Genomic DNA, 17,716 nt, shown 5'->3' on the forward strand with positions numbered 1-17,716 from the left:
AGGGAACGTGTTCAGTGCAGATCAGTGAGTAAGCACAAGCCCGCCTTGTTTCAGTACCTATGCTTAAAAGTAGATCATTAGGTCCTTTTTTTTTTTTTTTTTAAATTGTGCTTTAGGTACAAATTTACAGAGCAGAATTTGTTTTACATTCATTTCATGTACATTTGGTTTCACTCCCCAATTACCATCCCCAACCCTAACCCACTCTCCTCCTCTCCCTTCCCAGTAACCCCCTTCTCTGTGCCCTTCTTAGTTATGCACTCCTCTCTGTCCAGCTTTTCCTCCATGTGACTAATGCCGCTCTGGTGCCCCATGACTGATTATTTTCAGGGATGTATCTCCATAGAGTAGGTGAGTGCATCGCTGTGGGTTGAGTGTTCTGCATATAAGTCTTATTTACTGTTGCACTGAGGAGCCAGCCCTTGGTATGAGTTTTGTTCCAGGCCTGAAATGTATCCCAGGGCCATAGTCTTGGGGGGTCCCACCAGACTCCATCCGACCAGTAATTCTGGTCATTATTGTGTTTTTGGATTTTGTTTTACGTTTTTCCTCCCACTCTATCCAGGATCTCCAGTTTTGATCCCTTGCCAAGTGTTGGCATTGGCAGCCGGGCACCATCTAGTTCTTCTTGTCTCAAAATCCATCATGTCCTAGAGCTGATTGTTTCCAAATGCCCTTGGTTTTCTTCACTCTTCTTCGCTTCCAACAATAGGAGACCATAAGCTGCATCTTAGATGGCCGTTGGAAAGCTCTTAAGACCCCAGTGACTCACCAAAGTAGGTTGTGGAACAAGATTTTCATGTATTTTATTGTGCCAGTTGAGTCTGGTGTCCCCCAATACTATGGTCCTGAGTCAGCAGATCTGGTGGACCTCTCTCCCACGGTGCCTGGCTGTCTATGAGGGATTGCTCTATGTCTGTCTTCTGTTGCTTCTGTAATGATTGTGGGTATTTTGTATCACTAGTACCTGTGCAAGATTAGCCTCAGCTGAATCTATCACTGGTCTAGAGTATATTCCTGCTCACAGACCCCCATCTGATCTTCTCAGTTGTCTAATGTATTTATTTGTAGCCTGGTGCTTGGTATTAATGGTAATGCAGTATTGTGCATATATTGGTATTAGCCTCTGTCAGCTATATCTCATGTGCACAATTTGGTGTCCTCCCTTTTCCCAATGTTATCATGCTGGTCACAGACTCTTCCCATACCATCCCTCCCCTTACCTAACTCATTAGGTCTTTCTTATGAGGCACCTCTGGGTGGCTTTGAACCTGCAACATTTTGGTTAGCAGGTAAACATGTTAACCATTTGTATCTCCCAGGGATTCCAACAAGAAGTCACATGAATGGCAAATAAGTGCAAATATTGGTGAGAATGTGAAGGAACTGGAACCCTCATATATTCCTAATGGGAATGTAAAATGGTCATGTCCAACCATGTCGGAAACAATTTGGCAGTGTCTTTAAAACTTAAACATACATCTACCATATAATCCAGCCATTCTACTCCTAGGTATTTGCTCAAGAGAAATGAATGTATACAACTATATAAACACTTATACATAAATATTCATAGCAGCTTTATTAGTAAAACCCCAAAACTGGAAGCCCAAATATATCCACCAATAGGTCAATAAATAAACACTCAGAAGGAAGACTGGGCATCTACTTCCATAGAGATACTGCCTTGGAAACCCAAGTACGGGTCACTATGAGTCAGATACGACTCGACGGAATTGAGTTTTGGTGCGATAATATCTACACAATGAAATACTACTCAGCAATAAAAAGGCATAAATTACTGATACATGCTACCACATAGGTGAATGTTAAAATAATTATGCTGAAAGAAAGAACCTGGATAAAAAGAGTACAGACTGTATAATTCTGTTTATGTAATACTCTAGAAATGCAAACTAATCTATAGTGACAAAAACAGATCAATGTATGCATACTTGGAGATGGAGTGGGACAGGTGAGCAGGAAAGATTACAAAGGAGCTTGAGGAAAACTTTTGAGGTGATGAAAATTTTCATGATTCTGACTGTGGTGACCAAAAAAAAAAAAAAAAAAAAAAAAAAGAAAGAGACAAAGTATATGTGAACTGCTGTATGAAAAGTGAATTTACTCTGTAAATCTTCACCCAAAGACCAAAAAAAAAAAAAAAAAAGGGAATGAGAACCAAAAACATAAATCAAAGCAAGTAAGTAACTGGCACTAACGTCAAAATAGTGATTATCTTGTGAGAGAGGGATGGAGTTGTAATGGGCACTGCAGTTTGGGTCTCTGAAAAGGTTCTATTTATTGACCTAAGTGGTAATAACATGGGTGTTCACTTTACAGCTATTTGTGTAGTTGTGCATATATGTTTAATACATATTTCTACATATATTTCATAATATATGAAAAGTAAGTACCAAATTTGACATTCACGACATTTATGAAATAACTAGTGATGTTAACTAGGGCAGTTTCAACAAAGTGGTGGTAACAGCAGCCAGACTGGTTTGAAGAACAAATGAACAACACAATGAAGAATAGTATAGACTATCCTATTATAAAATGTAATCATACAGAGAAGAGTAAGCATAGGGATAGTGAGGAATAGAAGTTCAAAGGCAGGTTTTTTGGGCTTAAAGGGACTCAGAACACTTATAAGCACTGAAAAGAAAGAGGTCGATTATATGATAAATAGATTAAATAACTGACAAAGTCCCAGAGTTGGGGGAATCTGAAATCTAGACTATAATCAGAGAACATGAGGGGTACCACTTCCTCTGAGATGGAATGGAAATAAAACAAGATGGGAGTTGATCCCGAAAAGTTTCAGGACAAGAATGTAAAGCTGGAGATTACTATTGACAGCCTGTTTCTTTATAAAGTAGAAGGAAAGGATCTATAAAGAATATAAGTGGGGAAATTTAAGCAGATGGTGAAGATCTGGCAAGTGGAATGAGACACAATTAAAAACCAGTTGCCACTGAGAAGATTCCGACTCATGGTGAGCCCGTGTATGTCAGGGTAGAACTGTATTCCACAGGGTTTTCGATGGTTGATTTTTCAGAAGTAGACCTCCCTCCAGATCTTTCTTCCACGGAGCCTCTGGGTGGACTTGAACCTCCAAACGTTCAGTTAGAGGCTGAGTGCATTAACCATTTGCACCATCCAGGGACTCCAGGACCCAATTAGAGAGATGATAAGAATTGCCCCAAAACATTGAGAGCTTATATTTGGCTGAAAGTCATAATTTGGTAGTGGCACTTTTCTTTAGTGTTATGTAGTTTTATTCTCTCCATAGGTTATGTGTAAAAATAGACAAAATGAATAACAGGATTTCTCTAGGATTAGCAATGGAATGAAGGACAAAGGGTAAGGGCTTTAAGTTTTATTTTTGTCTTTGATAATATCATACTATTAAAATATTTTGGTTTAAGTGGGCTAACTTATAGATTCCAATTTATGAAATATAACTTTACTATAAATACATAAGGAGCTCTGGTAGCGTAGTGCCTAAGGCACTTGACTGCTAACCAGAAGGCTGGCGGTTCAAACCCACCAGCCACTCCTAGGAAGGAAGATGGGGCAATCTACTTCCGTAGTGATATTGCCTCGGAAACCCAAGGAGGGGTCGCTATGAGTCAGGTCTGACTCAACGGCACACAACAACAACAATAAATACATAATTTACTACACCAAAAATAATGTTGAATCAAACAGAATTTCAAACTCTTATGGACTCTAGATTTTCTGGAGCCATGGAGGCTGGATGAATCCCTGAAAAGAAGCCCTGAGATAAGCTTTAAACCTTAAAGCAAGTCATCTTAAAACCAACAATAGTTTAGCTTACCTAGTAAAGAATGTAGGAGCTCTGGTAGCATAGTGCCTAAGGCATTTGACTGCTAACCAGAAGGCTGGCGGTTCAAACCCACCAGCCACTCCTCGGAAGGAAGATGGGGCAATCTACTTCTGTAGTGATATTGCCTCGGAAACCCAAGGAGGGGTCGCTATGAGTCAGGTCCGACTCGACGGCATGTAACAACAACAACAACAGTAAAGAATGTCTACCCTGAGCATTGTGCTCTTTTAAGATCTATCTAGAGGAGCTTAAACTAACAACAGCAACTCAAACGATTAGATAGGAAACTTGGGGGGCTGAGAATTTATGTTAAAGAGGAAGGAACAATTCAGAAAAGAAGGGTAAGAGTGGTCACATAATCCAAAGAACATAATTAATGTCACTAAATTGTACATGTGTGAATTAGTGAATTGGCATTTGTTCTGCTGTGTATATTCTCAACAACTACAACAAAAATAAAATTCTTAAAAATTTTGAATCAAAGAAGCAATTTAGAATAAGAATTTTATTTTCAATATTCACTTGTATAACTCAGTCAGTCTACTGATACTTATTTTAATACGAGCTCTGGTGGCATTGTGCCGAAGGCATTTGACTACTAACCAGAAGGCTGGCGGTTCAAACCCATGAGCCCTCCTCAGAAGGTAGGTTGGGCAATCTACTTCCGTAGTGATACTGCCTCAGAAATCCAAGGAGGGGTCACTATGTGTCGGGTGTGACTCGGTGGCAATAAGTTTTTGTTTTTTTTTTTAAATCGGGCTAATCAAGCTACATTTCTGTTTACTTAAATAAAGGAATTATTTTTAGTTCACTATGCAAGAAAATGAACCTAAATCTAGTTTTAAAATACATTTTTACATTGTAAAGACACAGAAGTATAAATCAATGAAAAGTAATCTTCAGGAGAAAAGGAGACTAACAAAATCCTTAACTAAAAAGTAAGGCACAAAATAGACCTACTAAAATGTAGGCAGAAAAATCATATACCTGCTGATTTAAATTTGAGAACATGAAAAATAAAGTGGGATAAAATGATAAAGCCATCATGTGTTTTTTTTTTAAATGACGTTAACTTTTAGAGATGCATATAAACCATTTATGTCTGCCACCTGCGTCAAAATAGCCCAAGGAGGGAAAGTGAAGAGCAGAAAGAGTGCTGGAAGGCAAATGAAACCTGATTGTCTATGAAGTTGATAATAAGTAGGTGAGGGCTCATTCTATCTTTTTTTTTTTTTTTTACTTCCATACATGTTTCAAATTTTCTATAACAAAAAATTAAAATAATTAAGTGATAGAGAGTCATCTCTCAAGCAACCCAATTCTTGGAGGGGCATACTTGTATAGATACTACAGTATACACATGGTTATCAAAAGCAAAACAATCAATATGAAACTATTCTAAGTCATAATTATGTAAGAAGAGCTTTAACATTTAGGTAATTTTATGAAGCTAATTAATTTCAATGTACACAAAATTCCCATTCCTAGTTCCAAAATATTCTTTACAATTTCACTTCCTGGTCATCTAATCCTCCCTAAGAACTGGCAAAAAGATCTTTGTAAATTCTGTGATGTTTTTTTGAATTCTCTAAGATAAATGACTACATGATAAAAAAGATAATACGGTTATGCATATTTAAGTATAATTACTATATTTAGCAAGTTTTCGTGTGTTTTTTTAGTACATGAAGAAAAAAGAAACTAAATTTATTCCTACAAAGTGGAGTATACAACATACAAAAAATGTTCTTATTAGCAATCTGCCCAGACTTCTGAATGATAAAGTTAATAAAAATGCCAAGCAGAAGTTAACATATATGTAATACCATATTAGAAATATTTTAGCTTACCATAAACAACCGGGTACACTGTCCCCCGTATACCTGATGCTGGACAATGCATGTTTTTTCCATTCAAATATACATTTAGTTCTACGTGGTCATATGTAATACCCTGTGAAGGAAAGAAAACATTATGAAAAACTGACTGACCAAAGGGTCACAATAGTTTTTATTACAGGTTGATAATCTGATAGAGACCTAAATGAACTGAGCTAAAAAAATTTAACTGTGATTATATAAGGGGGAAAAAGTCAGGTAAAATCCCAAAAGTACACATTAGAGGCAAAACAAATGATTATAGTTTAAAACATAGTATTAATTCAGACCAACTAGATTTTATATTTTGAATATTAATATGATCTATGTACTGTGCACATAAAGAGAGAGACCTTTTTAATTCATACAGACAACACTGCTGTCTACATTTAAAATTTGATCTTGAGAGGGAAAACAATGAGGTTCCCACCATCAGGGTCTACTATCTGTCAGTGGTTTCAAGTTGTGAAGAAATATTTTTACACAATTGATTTCTAAAATGAAACCATCCATTTCTGTATCTCTTTACCCTGGTAACTATGTCAAGTACCTTACAGAGGCAAAGCTGGTGTTTGCAACTGAATAACTGAATGTAACTAATATAATAATTAGTATCAAATTGAAAAGTAGAAAAACAATAGCTCAACAGATATATATGCATACATACATACATATATATATATACATATATGTGTGTGTGTGTGTGTATATATATATATAATATATAACTGAAAACTATAGATGGTACAAAAATAAAAATCAATTACTAATCAAGTTGATTAGTAATAATTATTACAATTAAAATACTAGAAAACACCTAGCCCATGTTATGTTTGAAGCATTATTCTGTTGTTGCTGCTGTTGTGTCCCATAAAGTTGATTCTGACTCATAGCAACCCCACAGGACAGAGTACAACTGTCCCACACGGTTTCCTAGGCTGTAATCTTTGTGGGTACCAGGTCTTTTTTCCCATGGAGCTGCTGGTGAGTTTGAAATGCCGAGCTTTGGAAGTGCCAGAGCTAGAGCTTAAACCCGTACTTTATGGTTTTAGAGTACTTGCTCTTAATCACCATGCCATACTACTCTCTCTAAAACCTTACGATAGTTACTGGCTGATGACAAAAAAGAGATCTTTCATTTGGAGAATTAAGAATAGATGGTAGTGATCTCTCAGTAGAGAAATCATCACAGATGAAAAACAAGGATTTCTGACTGTGGGTCAATTATACAAAGGTTTTTTAGATGTAGAAAAAGATTTTATAGATCATCTAGCCTTAACACTCTCACTTTCCAGTTAGAGTTAGAAAGAAATCAACGTGGTTAAGTGCTATAAAAACTTCTCCTCCTATCTCAGCAAAGCTAGGGTTAAACAATGATTTACAATAGGAGAAAAAAAATAAACTGTATATAGATTGCCTTTATTTCATTTTAGTTTATGTACTTAAATAATAAAGCTAACTAATGACTAGAATTAGCTTTTTTAATAAAGAGATCTATTTTCATTTTAAAAAACAAAACATAATTACATAAAAAAAGAAAGTGTATTAGGACCAAAGGAAATCCAACAGTTCAGATCCTGAATCTATACTCATTGCCATTGCCATTAAGTCAATTCTGATTTACTGAGATGCTACAGTACAGAAGAGAATTGCCCCAAAGGGTTTCCAAAGCTGAAAATCTCTGGGGAAGCAGATTGCTGTATCTTCTTCCCACAGAAAAGGTGGTGCGCGTTCAAACCACTGACCTTTTGGTTAGCAGCCCGATGCTAACCACTGTACCACCAGAGCTCCTCAGTCAGATCAAACCAAAAAAAACCAAGCCACTGCCATCGAGTTAATTCCGACTCACTCTTCACGGGAGTAGACTGCCTCATCTTCTTTCCAAGGAGTAGCTGGTGGGCTTAAACCACCAGCCTTCTGGTAAGCAGCCAAATGCCTTACCCACTTCACCATCAAAGCTTCTTTCAGCAGGTGATAATCCAGGAGCTCTTTACTACCTGGTGGCAGCATAACCTATTACAAGCAAGCACATTTTAACCCAAGCTCCCAGCCTAGCTGCAAAATCCTGATACCAAAGAAAGAAGTGAGGAAAAATGTGAGACTCCCAGCAGAGTTTAGTTCAAGTATTTTCTAATCTAATCTGTCCTCTTATATGATCTATAAACTGAGTTTCACTCTGCTATACTGATACCAAAAAATATCCTACACGGTCTATCATTTATCAATAATTATCTGCAGATTTAGTGAACACATTCTGAAATCAGACTGCCTTGATTATAACCTTGGCACTACCTCATACAAGAAGTTACTTAACTTCTACTCTATAAAATGGGGATAATGATACTACCTGTCTTATATGGTTATTAGGAGGATTAAACAATTGAATCCTTGGCAGGCATTAGAGCAGTGCCTGACCCATATAATAAATGTCATAGAACTTCTCTAAAGTTAAACTAAACAGTACATTTTTAGAAGGGAATCAGCACTTTCCAAACCATATATAAAAGAAGGAGCTCTGGTAGCATAGTGCCTAAGGCACTTGATTGCTAACCAGAAGGATGGTGGTTCAAACCCACCAGCCACTCCTCGGAAGGAAGGTTGGGCAAGGTTCCATAGTGATACCACCTCAGAAACCCAAGGAGGGGTTGCTATGAGTCGGGTCCGACTCGATGGCACATAACAACAACAACATATATAAAAGTGAAAAACAAGCATAAGCTAGTGCTGCTATCAACCCTGTTACTACATATGATTATTGTGTGAACATAATAGTTTGGTTAGATGTTAAGAGCTTATTTTTCTTGACTTCTTTTCAGAGAATGACATATAACTGAAATTCTACACACATTAAAATGTTTTTCACATCTCATAATCCATTCTACTTTTTCAATGCCACTGTCACCAATTTGGTAAAAATCTGTTCTCGAGTGTTTGAACCAGCAAGATAAAGTTAATACAGTAGGGTAACATTTTACTTTTCTTGATCCTCGATACATTTCATCTTCTTTAGTCCTCCTTTTATCAGAATGGGCATTAAAATTCCAAGTCTAACTTCTTAATGCTAATAGACAAAAACTGACATCATTAAATCTGTCAATTTGTGGTATCAGTCATCTCAATGGATGAGACAGAAAGGCAAGAATAACACATGGCAGAAGTTCACTGCATCAACAAAGAAAAACATTTGCTACTGATTATCCTTCCTTATGTTTGAATTTCATCTTTTAGTGTAAACAGGTTGACAGCATCAACTTAACTTCAAGATTCTCTTTCAAGAAATAATCATTTCCTTAAAGGATGTTCCATATTATGGGCATATGGCAATAATCTATAAATACAGAACCAATTAGTTAAAAAGAGCAGACAAAAGTTGATTATAAAAATGGTTTATGCCTTTTGTCTTTTTTAAATTTAGGAAGAAAAGTTCAAGAATTAAAAATTAACTCTTATTCGTATTTTTAAAATTGCAAAAACGAGAAGAAAGACCAGACCACAATTAGAATTCTTGATTTTCATACCTTTCTTCATTCTTTCCCAAATACTACGTATTTCTTTAATTCAATAACCTGAATTTACCTTGTCTGTGTCTTCTTATTATTAGACACTTTCTCCATTATTCACAGATTCCATTCAACTTGACACCAGAGCCAGAAGCCCAAGGTTCTGTGTAAAAGGGCAGCTTTGCTAAAGAAGACCTAGGACTCTGCTCTCAATCAACAGCTAATTGCCTAAACTCAGTATGTAAAGTTTTCAAATAACACGTTATGAGAGGAAGTAGCTGGGAGGGGAATTAAAGAAAATATCTTTGTATTGCATTTTCAACAGGATGGCTTTGGTAAAAAGATAAATATATCTAGTTGGGAATGAAAATAGAAAAGTCTTATTAATGTGTATAACTCTATTCTGTTTTCTAAAAAAAAAAAAAAACAAAAACAAACTTCTCTCTAATCAAGTTTTAGGATCTTGAGTCCAGTTCTTTGAAGAGTTCTCAAAGTAAAGGAAATTTAATATGATTAAATTTAATGAGAACCAACTTTCCTGAAAAAAATACTGTAATGAACAGAAGTTCATAACAAATTAAGTAATGAATTAAAAATTTTTTCTAAAAGATTTCCAGCTTCAAAATCACCTAATATTTTCTAAAACTTTCAGAAAACTTTTAAAATTGTGAGCCAAATTTTCTGTGATGTGAAAGAAGCAGGAAATGCCGATTAGCAGCCAACCTGTCAACCACTGTTGTTGCAAAGTCGGCCTCCAACCTATGGTGACCCCATGTACAATGCAATGAAATGCTGCCCAGGCCCACAACATCTCACGGTAAGTTGTGGATCAGACTGAACCTGTCAAGAATCCCCCTGAACTAAAATATGGGCTCACAACGATCCTCCTGGCCAATGGCATCTCTATAAAGCAGCAGGCAGGCAGGCAAGGCAGTAGCACCTATGCAAAGGGCTCTCTTTGGGAAATGTACCACCTCATTAGATCCAATCCTAGTGCTTTGAAATTCAAACCACAAACTCCCAGGCAACACTGTATAGACTAAAAGCAATTTGAGTTTAATAATTCACAGTGGAAAACAACTCCTAAGAAAACTCACCACCACATCTCCCTCCTGTGGGAGGCTATTTGCTGGCAGCCTGTTTTTCTCCTCATTGTTGTGGTAGAGAGCTCCATCATTCCTCATCACCAGACTGTGCACATCTCGGCCAAGAGGAATCTGATTCAAGTTGACTTTCTGGGTTGCGACTCCAATACCCCAGATTCCTAAAAATATAATAGTTTAATGTCCCCAAAAACTGAAGCACACAAATACAAAAGGTAGCATAATTTTAAAAGGGAGAGCACAAATTGTTTTTAAAAGAAGTGACATATCATCACTAAACTACTTTTTGTTCATGTTCTTTTAAAAGTAGTTAGCAAACTATGTTTTCTACAGGCATACTACAGCCTAGGAGATAGAAGTGTATGCCCTGGGGTAGTACCGCCTACATTTAAATCCTAACTTAGCTGTATCATCTTGGGCGAACTAGTTAACCTCTTTCTGTGGATCCTGACAGTACCCACCTCACAGGGTTATGGAAAGACAGACCATGATAATCCAAATAAAGCAGTTAGAATAATGCTTGAATACATTTAATAAATGAAAAAAAAAAAAGTCTAGGTATCATCATCATTTCCCTAAGAAAGATTTTTTTCAAAAAAACTACACATTACATTTAAATGGCCTAGAGTTCTATTTCAAGCTCTTCATCTGAGAATGGAAAATTACTGTCTTTAGTTTTTCTGTCTATAATATGTGAAAATAATATATGCCATGGTCAATATATGACAGGGAGGAGAAAATTAATTAATGTTAAAGTATAAAAATTATTTCCTTATGCCATACCTTAAAGTCAGGAAGCATAAATCTTTTTGGTCTAAAGCTGACTTCTGAAGCAAGCAGCAATCTTCTTAACCAGAGAATACAATACCTAAGGCTCAGGATTTTGTCTCAAACTGTTTGCTTCTCACTTTTTATCAAATTCAATTAAGAAAAATTCTGTACATGGAAGACGACTTGAAGACCATACTGTCAATCCATTAATTTCTCTGGATTGAATGAGATCATCAGAAAGTTACATGTTTGGACTCCACTGTGTTGGCCTCCTAAATAATTTAACCATATATACTTAATCCTCCAAAGTGGAGCACCTGTGAGAATGAGAAGAGGTGATAATACTAATTTCACAGGACAACACTTATAGACTGGGTTATAGGGTCTCCTTACTTTAGAACTGTACAAACTATGATACGCTTTTGCACAATTGCCTCATTAATAGCTCATAGGCAAATGTATCGTTGAGAATATCATCCTTTGCTAAAGATACATATAAAAATTTGATTTTAGATTTAAGGCTCAAAAAAATATTTGCTTCTCTCAAGAAACAAGTATTTAAATTGGAGAAGACTACAGTAATCAGGGATATTTTGCAACTAGTGAGCTAACTTATAAAAGAATGGAAGGGAGGACAGATCCAAATTATTCAATACATTTAGGAAAAGCATTATTTAACCACATATCTGACAAGAATCTAATAATCAAAATATACGTAAAATTTCAATAACTTAACAACAAAAAGACAAATAATTCAATCATAAAATGGGCAAAGGACTTGAATAGATATTTCACCAAAGAGAACATGAAAATGTCCATTAAGAAAACACAAGAAAGGATGCTCAGCATCATTAGCCATCAGAAAGATGCAAATACACCACAATAAGACAACATTTCACTCCCACTAGGAAGCTTAGATTTAAAAAATAATAATAACAAATGTTGGCAAGGATGTGGACCCTTATCCTTTGCTGATGGGAATGCAAAATGCTACAGCTCAAAAAACTAAAATTAGACCAAGCAATTCTACTACTAGGTATAAACCCAAAAGACTTGAAAGCAGAGACTCAATCAGAGACTTGCATACCAGTGTTCACTGCAGAACTATTCACAATAGCCAAAAGGTAGAAACAACCTAAATGCTCATCAACAGATAAATGGATAAACAAAATGTAGCACATACGTACTACTTAGCCCGTAGGAGAAATGAAGCCTTGATATACAAACTACAGTATGTATAGTACTGGAAGACATTATGATGAGTGAAATAAGTCAATCATAAAAGGACAAATATTGTATAACCTCATTTACATAATGTAGGCAAATGTACAAAGACCAGAGTTTATTAGTGGCTATCAGGAACAGGAGGGATGAGGAAAGGAGGGTTAACAGTGACAGAAAAACTGCATTGATTAAGAGTAGGGTTGCACAAACTATTATTATAATTGCTATCAATAATTTGTATACCTGTAAAAAGTTGAATTAGCAAAAGTTGTATGATAGATATTTTTACAACAATGAACAACAAAAAAAGAGTAGTTGCTGAGGCTGCTTATATACAATCAAACATCTCATGGGATTTGGTTCTTGGTTTGGAGGTTTAGGGCCATGGTTTCACGGGGCACCCCAGTTAACTGGCCTAATGACATGTGTAGTACTTTTGTTCTACCTCCTAGTTCACTGGGTAGTGCCTAGGGTTTTAAAAGCCTGCAAGCAGCCTCCAAATCACAGCAACTGATTTCTGTTTATCTGCAGCAACAGGAAGGAAAGTAGGCAATAGGAGAATGATATGGAACATGTAGTTAATTGCCTCCATGAACAACTGCCTCCTATGTCATGAGGCCAGAAGAACTGGATGATGCCCCACTACTATTACTGAAATTTTTGATCAAAGATTCTGTAGAAGAATTCTGTTTAAAGAGGGGGAAATGCAGAAGGGAATTTCAAATTCTCAGACTTCCCGGAGCTCAGACTTCCTGGAGCCATTTAGGTTGAATGAACCCCTGGAATTATTACCCTGAGATAATCTTTAAACATTAAACCAAAAATATCCTCTGAAGTCTTCTTAAAACCAAACAATAGTTTAGCTTAACTAGTAAAAAATGTCTGCTGTGAGTATTATGCTCTTACAAGAACTATCTACCTAAGAGCAGATTGATAACAGCAACTCGAAAGATTAGATAGGAGGCCTCTCACTTGCTGATCGCAAAACTTACTATACAGGCATGGTAATCAAAACAGTTTGGTACTAATTCAAAGACAGATACACAGACTAATGGAACAGAATTGAGAACCCAGAAGTAAATGCATCCATGGGGATAGCTGATCTAAGACAAAGGGTCAAAGTCCATCCAACAGGGAAGAAACAGTTTCTTTAACAAATGGTGCTGGCAAAAGTGTATATTCATATGCAGAAAAATCAATCAGGATCCAAATCTCACACCATGCATAAAAACTAACTCAAAATGGCTCAAAGACCCAATGTTAAATCTAAAAGTTTATCCTGGAAGAGAACACAGGGTCAAAACTTGTTGTTGTTGTTGTTGTTATGTGCCGTCGAGTCGGCCCCGACTCATAGCGACCCCTTCTTGGGTTTCCGAGGCAGTATCACTACGGAAGTAGGATTGCCCAACCTTCCTTCCGAGGAGTGGCTGGTGGATTTGAACCGCCAGCCGTCTGGTTAGCAGGCAAGTGTCTTAGCCACTATGCTACCAGAGCTCCCCAGGGTCAAAACTAGATGAACCAAATTTAGGGCATAAATAGTCTATCAAATAAAACTAAAAACGCACAGACAGAAGATAAATTAGATAACCAAGACTTCCTAAAAATTAAACACTTACGCTCATCAAAAGACTTACCAAGAGAATGAAAATAGAACCTACAGATTAGAGGAAAAAAAATCTTTACAGTAACATATTAGATAAAGGTCTAATCACTAAAATATACAGAAAAGTTCAACAACTCAACAACAAAAAGACAAACAATCCAATCAAAAAATGGGCAAAGGCCATGAACAGACACTTCACCAAAGAGCACATTCAGGGGGCCAGCAAACACATGAAAAGATGCTCATAATATTAGCCATTACAAAGCTGCAAATCAAAACTACAATAAGATAACATCTCACCCCTGCACTGGTGGCAATGATCAAAAAACAGAAAACAACAAATACTGCTGAGGGTGTAGAAGGATTTGAATTCTTATACACTGCTGGTAGGATTATAAAATGGTGTAACCACTATGGAAAACAGTACGGGGCTTCCTCAAAAAGCTAGATATAGAAATACTTTATGAACCAGCAATCCCACTCCTAGGAATATATCCTAGACATATGCAAACCTACATTCATTGCAGTATATTTCACAACAGCAAAAAGATGGAAATAACCTAAGTGCCCATCAACAGATAAATGGATAAAAGAATTGTAGTACATACATACAATGGAGTACTATGCAATGATAAAGAATAAAGGACTCCGTGAAATACCTTATAACATAGATAATCTGGAGGACATTATGCTAAATGAAATAAGTCATTCACAAAAAGACAAATATTGTATGGACTCACGTTTATAAAAAGTCAAGAATAGGCATACACGTTATTTGATGGTTACCAGGGATGGAAGGGGAATGGAGGTGGAATCACTTTCTAGATAGTAGACACTTGTTAGCTTTGGTGATGGGAAAGTCAATACCCAGTATGAGTGAAGTTTGCACAACCTGGCCAAGGTAAATGAAGACACAAAGAAGTATGTGAGATGCGATCCTCAGCCTATTATGACTATGAGACCAGAAGAACTAGATAGTGCCTAGCTACCACGGTGCAGTGTAGTAAATTACTTAATATGGCTTTTCTACCCATAAGTCATTGTAAACTCAGTGGTGGAATGAGCATCTGAGGAGTTCCTGACTGTAAATGTTATCTACCCAGGTTATTTCTGTTGGGTGTGGCACAATGCAATGTTACGGGAGGCTCACTCTCAGGTGCTTAGAATTCTGTTGTTATGATTGGTTGGTTTGGCCACTCTGCCAAGCTCAAAAGGAGGCCTCCTAGAGGCAGAACTCTCTCTGACTGCTGGCTGAGGAAGACGTGCTGCTGAAAGAGACACACACTGCTGGGAAAGAGACTCGAGACACACATTGCTGAGTGAGACACCTAGGGGCATGCACTGTTGGAAGAGAGACTGGGAGACTTGGCTGAGAGAGGGTGGGCTGGGAGAGAGACTGAGCGTTTTTTCCTGAACTTGAATTGTAGCCTGGTGCTTCCCTAATAAACCCCATAATCTGTGAGTTCTGTGTGTCCACTGCAGCAAATTATCAAACCCAGGAGAGAGGTTGGTGGGTGCTTTGGGAGAAACGGTTGGTGAAAGGGCTGGAGGGAGGCAGCATGTCCTTGCAGAAATAGGCCTTGGGCTATTGATGGTGATTCTGTCTTCCTCTTGAGGGATTAGAGGAGGTCAGAAGATGTGGCCTCCTTACCCTTTTTGCACATGGTCAACTACTTGGAGGGGGATCTATGTAGGAGATCCTGGATAGAGAGGGAGAACAATGTGGAACAAAACTCAAAATCATTTGGGGGAAAAAAAAAAAGGGAACCAGGTTTGCTGGTCTGATAGAGCCTGGTTGAACCACTGAGACTATGGCCCCTAGCTCCCCTTCAGGTCTGGAATTAAACCCACACCTATGGCTTCCAGCCAAACAAAAGACAGGCATATGAGTTGAACGTTTACCTGAGGTAGATGCACTCCTTGGAGAGAACAATCATGGGAGAAAAAAAGGGCTGTTTATGCACAGGGAGATAGTTCAGGGGGCAGGAGTGCATGGAGGGATAGACATAGGGAAGTGGTAACTATCGGGAGGAAGTGGGAGGGGAGCTGTTGCATTTGGGTAAACTGTAGTCAATGTCATGATGCAATGTGAGTGTGAACTGCTGTAAGGAAACTGAATTTGCTCTGTAAACTTTCACCCAAATCACAATTAAAAAAAAAAGATGTGAGAATAAGAAATAATTTTGGTAAATGCTATAACACCCAATTTTGCAATAACAATTATAACAACTGAAAAATATGTGTGTGGTTACATAGGTAGACATGGATGCATATATCTATGTAGGAAGGCACATGGGAGTATATGAGTGTGCACGTACAAGTTTATCTATGTACACAGATGTTTATCTGTACTGCATATATATTCATATATATATACTAAAACATATAGAGGGCACAGTTTTGGATACTACCTAGACATAACCAAACTCCTCCTAGGACTGGTTTACTGGGTTTGAAGGCTTGGGATCATAGTCTCAGGGGGACAACTAGGTCAAGTGGCATAACTTAGTTCATAAATATAATGTTCTACATGTTAGTTTGGTGAGTCTGGGGTCTTAAAAGCTTGAAAGTGGTCTTCTAAGATACAATTACTGGTCTATACTCATCTGAAACAAAGGATAATTAAGGAAACCAAAGACTCAAAGAAAAAATTAGTCTACAGGACTAGTAGCCCACATGAACCACAGCCACATCTAGCCTGAGACCAGAATTATTAGATGGTGGCCAGGTGCCACCACCAAGTGTTTTGACCAGGGACACAGCAGAAGGTCCTGGATAGAAGGAAAAAACAATGTAGAACAAAGCTCAAACTGGTCAGACTTACTAGACCAATATAGACTAGAGGAATCCCCAAGACTATCGCTCTAAGATACCCTTTAACTTGTAACTGAAGCCACTCTTGGTGGTCACCTTTCTTCCAAATAACAAACTGACTTATAAAATAAACAGTATCATCTGTGCATATTGTGCTTCCTGAAACAATAAACTATACAAGACCAAATGGTCAACATTTACCCTAAAACAAAGATGAGAAGCTAAGAAGGGGCAAGGATGCTAAATTAATGGATATAGAACAAAAAGAATGGAAATAATGAGAATGTTGACACATTGTGAAAAATATAACCACTGTCATTGAACAAGTTGTATAAAAATTATTAAATGGGAACCTAATTTCTATGTAAACTTTCACCTAAAACACAGCATTTAAAAATAAAAATAAAAAAAAGAATGCATCAGAGGTAAAGGAAAAAAAAAGATTTAGACAACCAAAAGAAAAAGATTAGATAGGAATCTGAGAGGGTAGTGAATTTATGTTAATGGGGAAGAACAACTCAGAAAAGGAGGGTGAGTGAGAATGACTGCCCAGCTTGAAGAATGTAATCACTGTCCCTAGATGGTACATGTAGAAACTATTGAATTTGTGTACATTTTGCTGTATATATTCTCAACAACAACAAAATAAAATTTAAAAAAGAAAAGAAAAGCAGCATTTAAAATTAATTCGAAAAACAAACACTAGAGGAATCTTTTATATCACTCAAGGCTAGTCAAATAGGAGTAGAGTTCATTTAGTCCACTATAGTTTTACTATTCTGTATCCATATTACAGCCCAGGGTTACAGGTGAGGAGAGACAACTCAGGCACACCCAGAGTAGCAGGCTGGAAGAGCAGGAGAAAGGGGATAAAATCCAGGAAGCCAGAGAGAAGAGCAATCAGCCGAAGGGATTAGGTGAGGAGGGAAAACTCAGGCCCGCCAGAGTAGCAGGCCGGAAGAGCAGGA

General features: G+C 37.2%; 1 protein-coding gene across 1 annotated transcript in view; it reads right to left on the reverse strand.

Annotated features, from left to right (window-relative positions):
- Nucleotides 1-17,716, reverse strand: part of SPRYD7 (SPRY domain containing 7) — a 39,356-nt gene that overhangs the window by 9,000 nt on the left and 12,640 nt on the right. Inside the window, exons 3-4 of the mRNA XM_007945221.2 lie at nucleotides 10,331-10,497; nucleotides 5,707-5,809 (exon numbers count right to left, since the gene is read on the reverse strand). Coding sequence (XP_007943412.1) covers nucleotides 5,707-5,809; nucleotides 10,331-10,497 — 270 coding nt within the window. The remainder of the gene's footprint in view (nucleotides 1-5,706; nucleotides 5,810-10,330; nucleotides 10,498-17,716) is intronic.

This window comes from Orycteropus afer, unplaced genomic scaffold (genome assembly GCF_000298275.1).
Source record: "Orycteropus afer afer isolate SDZICR_OR568_19922 unplaced genomic scaffold, OryAfe1.0 scaffold00134, whole genome shotgun sequence".
NCBI lineage: Eukaryota > Metazoa > Chordata > Mammalia > Tubulidentata > Orycteropodidae > Orycteropus > Orycteropus afer.